At 39.9% G+C, this 7,313-nt stretch overlaps 1 protein-coding gene across 1 annotated transcript in view; it reads left to right on the top strand.

Annotated features, from left to right (window-relative positions):
- Window positions 1-7,313, top strand: part of SYN3 (synapsin III) — a 443,545-nt gene that overhangs the window by 81,961 nt on the left and 354,271 nt on the right. The window contains exon 4 of the mRNA XM_023527457.1: window positions 6,576-6,667. Coding sequence (XP_023383225.1) covers window positions 6,576-6,667 — 92 coding nt within the window. The remainder of the gene's footprint in view (window positions 1-6,575; window positions 6,668-7,313) is intronic.

Raw genomic sequence — 7,313 nt, 5'->3', positions numbered from 1 at the left:
AGCAGTGCCATCTTCTACCCTCATTTTAAGTCAAAATCTCATTTGTGGATGTTACTTACTAAATATGTGACTCTTAAAGAGTCCCAACATACAGCAAACAATTATGAAAAGAGAGAGCAGGACATCTGGGCCTTCTGGGAATCAGAGTTTTTGCTGCCAACTCCTGGAAGAGAATGGCGGAGAGAAAGATGGATGCTGGAGTTAGCTTCTTTGAGGAGCTGCAAGGCAGGAAGGAGGAAGTTAATAGGATGACCATCCAGATCAGCAGACACTCAGCTACAGAGAAGCAGAACGCAGAAGCCAGAATCACATGTGGTTGCCTAGCTTTTCAACCCAGCAATGCCTCTGCCTGCTGTTAAATGTAGCACTGTGAAGTCCTGATCTTTGGCTAACAATTCCTATTTATAAGGTGTAGTAATGAAGGTTATAGAGTAAGGCAGAGGGTCATAAGTTGTCCTAGCATTAGAAACTGGGGCTGAGGGTGTGAGAGGCTACCTACCTTCTGTCAACTCAGTGTCTGTCTGTCTGTCTGTCTGTCTGTCTGTCTGTCTTTCTCTCTCCTCCTGCAAAATATATGGCATTCCTAAGGCCTTGGAAAGGGGCACACTCAAAGGGCTTAAGGGTACAGTTTGGACCTGATAGGTCTTTGGTAACTGACAGGAATGTCCAGTATTTTATCAGCCACCCTTGGATTCCAGAATAGTCTGTCTGCCAGCATCTTGCCTTTCTCAGGAATTCTGGGCAATGTCTCTTTGTGCTGAAATTCTCCTTTAGTCGGGCTTCATGGTCAAGGCTGATAGCTGCTACCTTCACATTCCCACACGTTTTTGGTTTCTTGTGTACATTCCATTCAGTCATCCAATTCCAAGTCTCAATTTCCTTTTCTTTCCCATTGATCTCTTGGTCTAATAGCATCCTTCAGCTTATTATAATAATGATGATTGCAATCACCATTTTCCATTCTGTCATCAACATCATTATCATCATAAATGTAGTTATTAGTAAGGAAACATGAATATCTCTATGCTTTAGTAATATTATCTGCTTAGCCTCGCATACTTGCCAGGTGCCAGTTCCAGTGAGAATGCAGTGAAGGGCCCTGCAGGAAACTGAATGCATTCCATCTTGTCCATGTGTATGTGTGTCTGTGTGTGTGTGTGTGCACGTGTGTGTATACATGTGCATGCATGTGTGTTTTCTTTGAACTGGACATGTGTTTAATTATAAACAGGTGTTTATGTCTTCTTCTGATCTAGGAGGCTATAGAAGAGATTTTGTTAGTGGATGTGATTCCAACCATATCTAGCACTGATAACAGAGCCTGGAACTTAGAAAATGCTGCATAAATATTTGTGGTTAAATAATCACTGCCTTCCTCTGCAGCCTTTCGTATTTCCCAATGGCTTCCCTAAGATATCTATACCCTAATCCCTGGAACCTATGAAAATGATACTCAAAAGGGATTTGCAGATATGATTATGATTGTGGCCATTTTTTAAAAAAATATTTCTTTATATTCCTTTCTCTTCTTCTCCTGGGACTTCAATTCCACATATATTAGACTGCTTAATATGGTCCCATAGCTCACCGAGGTGTGTGTGTAGTGAGGGGGTTAATAATTTTGTTCTTGGGCTTTGTTTTGTATAGTTTGTATTGCATTCTCTTCAAGTTCATTACTATTCTCTACTGCAATGTCTAATCGGTTAATTCCAAACAGTGCATTTTCAATTTAAGATATTATATTTTCATCTCTAGAACTTTTATTTTTCCATGTTAAAAATTTCCCATTTCTCTCATTATGTTAGTGCTTTTTCCTCTACATTCTTGAGAATGTAGAACCTATTTATAATAGTTGTTTTAACTTCCATTTTTGCTCTTCCCATCATGTCTCATATTTCTGGATCTGTTCTTATTGATTGATTTCTCTTGATTATGGGTCATATTTTTGTGCTTCCTCGAAAGCCTGGTAATTATGATCAAATGCCACAAATTTTACTTTGTAAATTTTATATGTCAGGTGCTGGATTTTGTTGTATTTCTTTAAATAGTGTTGTACTTTGTTCTGGGACGCAGTTAAGTTGCTTAGAATAAGCTTGATACCTTGAGGGCATACTTTTAAGCTTCTCTTAGGACAGAACTAGATAGAGTAATTAATCATCCCAGTATGCCTGGGACTAAGGAGGTTCCCAGGACATAAGACCTTCATTTAAATACTGGGGCTGTGTGGGTTCTGGAGGGTGTTGAGTCTACTGTTTTTCAGTGGTGCTTTCTCTGGCTTTGAGAAGTTTTCTTTCATGCATGCTCAGATCAGTACTCAGCCAAAGACTTGCAGATCTCCCTGGAGGCCTTTTTCTGTGCAGTCCCATCTTTTCCTGTGTTCTGTCCTGCAAATTCTAGCTGCCTTGACCTCTCTGAGCTCTAGACTCTGAGTCTTCAGCTCAGTGAGACTGCTGAGCTCTGTTGGCATTCTCCCCTGTTGCTCCGCTGCCTGGAAATTGCATCCAGGCAGTCAGCGAGGGCAATTATAGGGATAGTTTCATATGTTTCCTTTTTGCAAGGATCATAGTCCTGCCATGCCTGTTGTCCACTGTCTGAAAACTGTTACTTAATATGTTTTGTCTGGTTTTCTAGTTGTTTAAGATGGGAGTGTAAATATGGCTCCTGTTACTTCATTGTAGCCATAAGCAGAAGTCTTTACCCTATATAATTTATACTTCTATATATTTTATAAATTTATGTTACAAATATTTGAAGAGGTTGCTCTTTTTTCATTACACCATTTTTTTTGTACATTCAGTTTACCCTTATGAAGACAATGAAATATTTGAAAATGATAATGGCAACTATTTACAGAGATAGTCCTTCTGTGTCTCAGCCCCGTGCTAGGTGTTTCGTATACATTTTCCTGAATCTTTAAAAAACTTTTAAAGATAGATATTATTGATGTTATTATCTTTATTTTAGAGACGGCAAAACAGATTCAAAGCAGTTAATAACTTGACCAAATTCATTAGCTAGTATCTTGCCCAGCTTATATCTGAATGCAGTCTGTCTGAATACTCATTTATCCACACCACAAGGCTTAATGTGTAGTATTAATAAAGACAACACATAAGAAAAATGTTTGGGCTAAAAGGTTTTTGGGTTCAAAAGGTTAATTTATGCAGAAAATTTAAGTGACTCTTATGATAATGTTTTACAATACGGGTGAATGGCCAATGTGTGTGTGTGTGTGTGTGTGTGTGTGTGTGTGTGTGTGTGTGTGTGTGTGTGTGTGTGTTTGTGAGAAAGAGAGAGAGAGAGAGAGAGAGCGCACACTAGAGAGAATGTGTGTGTGTGTGTGTGTGTGTATATATATATTTGCATATATTATGCATATATATGTGTGTTAGGTGGAGTGAGTAAAGGAGCTTACCTAACCATATTGACTTTCTTTGAACCCTGACTCCTTTGCCTGCAATACCAAAATTGCATTTCATTTCCTAATTTATTTTATTAGTTTCTGAGGACTGTTGTAACAAATTACTACAAACTTGGTGGCTTAAAATGACATGAATTTATTCTCTCCCAGTTCTGGCGGCTGGACATCTGAATCAAGGTGCCGGCAGGTCTGCACCCTCTCTAAAGGCTCTAGGGGAGGGTCCTTCCTTGCCTCTTCCAGCTCCTAGTGAGTCCTGGAGTCCTCAGCTTTTGGAAGTGTAACTCTAGTCTCTGCCTCTGTCTTCACATGGCCTTCTTTCCTGGGTCTCTCTCTCCCCTTTTCTTCTTCATAGGGACTTCTTGTTGGATCTAGGGCCCACCTTAGTCCAGGATGATCTCATCTCGAGATCCTTAATTACATCTGCAAAGACTCTATTTCCAAAAATAGTCACATGTTCAAGAATCACCACTTAGGATGTGGACTGTTTTTTTTTTTTTTAGAAGATACAGTTGAACCCACTACAGCTTCTGTGAGAGCTCTGAAAATTGACTGCTCTTGAAGATTCTACCAGCAAGGCCATCATGCTGTCATGATGGAGAAGTGGCTCAGATCCCTGTGTTCATTTCCATGGTGGTTGAGGTTTCTAGAATGTTAAATACAGAAGAGGACCCTTCTTTTGCTCTACCCAGCAGAGACTTGCTACCCTACAACCCAGGCATTGACCTCCTGTGATTACCCATAAACCATAACTGGGAAATAAATCTAGATACCCCGATCTGAGCCGGAAGAACTTGTAACTTGGATATCTAAGCCTCAGTGTGCCTTTTATCCAGGTAACTTTCTTTCCATTTGGGCAGTACGACAGCCCCTGGGCCTTTGCCATGTCTTGGGCGAAAATTCTATCATGCAAGATTCACCTCCTTTCTTTATATATTTGTTGCCCAACTATCCTGTGTTGCAACTTTCTGCTAACTTCTTTTTCTCCATAAACATAAGCAACAACTTACTTTTCTTGCTAATGCTTCTTTGTAATCTTGCCAGTGCAGTATCTTAAACATGATGGGCCTGCATTTTTAAGGCATTAGACTTAATAATTAGGTCATTACCACTATTTACTAACCTACACTCATTAACAGGGCTCTTTGCTTTTCACCTTATTAAAGCATAATGAGGTTATTAATTAAAGCAAGAGACATAAGCACTCTGGGTTTACTTTAAGGCCATCTGGGGAGATGGTTAGGTCTTTGGTCGTAATTTCTGTTAAATGTTTCCAAGGGGATACATTTAAGTCACCATGAAATGATATTTCCCTTCAATGTAAACTTGTTTTTCTGTTTAAATGGGTTATTTTTAGGTTCCCCAAATTCCCAGTTGTAATCCACCTAATGCCTTAATTCAGCTAAACAGTGGGAGCAGTGGGGGGCAGCAATTAAAAGTACAGGCTGGAGCCAGACTGCCTGGGTTTAAATCCTGGCCCTGCTTCTTACTATGTGACATTGTGCAAGTTATTCCATCTCTCAATCTGCCTTGTTTCTTTTTTTTTTTTTAATCTGGTCAAGTGTTAATTAAAAGAATTGCATACATGAAAACTGCTTAGGACAGTATCTGGCACACAGTGTGTATTTTATATATGTGAGCAGTTCTTTATTAAATCCAAAGAAATAGCTTTCGGTGTCTACTGTGTATTAGGCACAGTTTGGTACTCTGCACTTTCTAGGATGGAGTTACACGTTGAATTGTGTCTCCCCAAAATTCATATATTGGAGTTCTAACCCCTAGTACCTCAGAATGAAGTGATCTTATTTAGAGATACAATTTTTTTCAGAGATAATCAAGTTAAAATGAGGTCATGGGGTGGGCCCTAATCCAGTATGACCAATGTCCTGATAAAAAAGAGGAACTTGGATAGAGACACACATAGAGGGAAGACAACGTGATAAAACATGGAGAGAAGGTGTCTGTCTACAAGCCAAGGAAAGAGGCCTGGAACAGATCCTCCCCATCAGCTTTCAGAAGGAACTAACCCTACCAACACCTTGCTTTTGACTTCTAACTTCTAGAACTGTGAGAAAAGAAATTTCTACTGTTTCAGCCACCTAGTGGTGGTAATTTGTTACAGCATCCCTTAGAAACTCATACGGGTGGTTCTAACATCAAATTATTATTGTCAGAGGGAGTATATAATTTGGCAGGGGAGATGTATTCCATAGGATTCTGGTCATAAGCAACAGAAATTCATTAAATCTCATTTAAACAAATAATAAAACAAAGATGATCTTATTAGGATACAGAGGCATTTCATAAAATCTAAGGGCAGGATTGCAGCTGGCACATAAACATCAAAAGTACTCTCATCTCTTGCTTCTGCTCCTCTGTGGTGACTCTTGCCCCACCTGCACTTTTTTTTCTCTCTCTCTCCACCCTGGTTTTCTGTGCTTGCTTCCCCAATCCAGATGAACACATGGTCCCCAGTTGCACCCAGGTTTGTGTATAAAAGATACAGCCCCCTAGAAAGAAGCTGCATTAATTGCTCAGCAGATTCTAATTCTAATGGAAGGGCATCTTATTCCTCTACCCTGGGCCAGTTGCCAACCCCAGCAGCTTTGAGCAGGGGAACAGCATTTTACTGCACAGACATAGTGCTTCTGCTGCAACCATGTGGAAAGAGTGAGGGGAAGAGCTATGACCAAAAAGGGGGATAGATGACAGATAACCTGAGGAGGTTTCCATTAACAGTGACAAATGATCACATAGCTGTGATGCCACACCACGGCACAGTATGAAGCTTAAGAAGTCAAGAGAAAATGTCATATTAAACAGCGTTTAGTCTCTTGTAGTCCTGGAGCTAGAGTTGGTTCTTCCACCTTCAAGGAGATAGAAATCAGTACTAGTTTAAAGCATGGGTCCTAGACTCAGAGACACACGAATTTCAGTCCATCTTTGCCTTTTATTATGTATCTTGGACATGTCACTGTGCCTCTCTGCACCTCAGCTTTCTTATCTTTCAACAAGGGAAGTAAATAATATTACCAATTTCCTAATTTCAGATCAGGTATAAATGTGTATTTGGCACATATAAGTACCCAATAAATGTTAGCAGTTATTAGCATCATTAGGATCTGATGAATCTTTTTTGTTTCGCTTTCTCTTTCAGGCTGAATTCTCGGAACTGAACCTGGCTGCCTATGTTACTGGGGGCTGTATGGTGGACATGCAAGTCATGAGAAACGGGACCAAGGTTGTCAGGTAAGGAGGACTGAGATACAGAAAGCCTTCATTTGAGACGTGTGTATGAGGTACCACACATAACCAACCCCTCTATCTAGTGTCTATGACTTAACTCCTGCACTACTTGAACTTTCTCTTCCAGAATGTCTGTATCTAAAGAGTTCTAAGTGTTCTTGCAATAAAAATGGCTAGAGGCACAAATACTATGGAAAAGCAACTGGGGTGCCCTGGAATGAACCATGGGCTTGGAGAGAAAAGATGTGGGCTCCGTTTCCGGCTTTGTGGATCTGTTTGAGCATATTATTTAGTCTCTTGCCCTCTGACTCTCTTTGGCATTATGTTGATAGCAACACTGAAATAGAAATCATAAATGTGAGAGCACTCTATTAATTCTAAAGTGCGGCACAAATATAAGTATTTATTAGAATGAGCTGCATCCTGCTTTCAGCAGTATGGCAGGCTGAATGTTTGGAAAACCCCCTCCCAGGACATCAAACCTAAAAGTACTGGATATGATATTTTCCGAGAAATCTGTTTATAATACATGCTCAGCTGGAGGGGAAGTGAGAGAACTCTTCAAAAGCCCAGAAATGTCAAGAGAGTAGAAATTCATAAAAGAGGTAAATAGTCATAATAATATATTCCTATCTAGTTAAGTACCCAG

Source organism: Pteropus vampyrus, unplaced genomic scaffold (genome assembly GCF_000151845.1).
Source record: "Pteropus vampyrus isolate Shadow unplaced genomic scaffold, Pvam_2.0 Scaffold16, whole genome shotgun sequence".
NCBI lineage: Eukaryota > Metazoa > Chordata > Mammalia > Chiroptera > Pteropodidae > Pteropus > Pteropus vampyrus.
The sequence above is the reverse complement of the archived record's forward strand: the minus strand, read 5'-3'. Positions and strand labels throughout refer to the sequence as shown.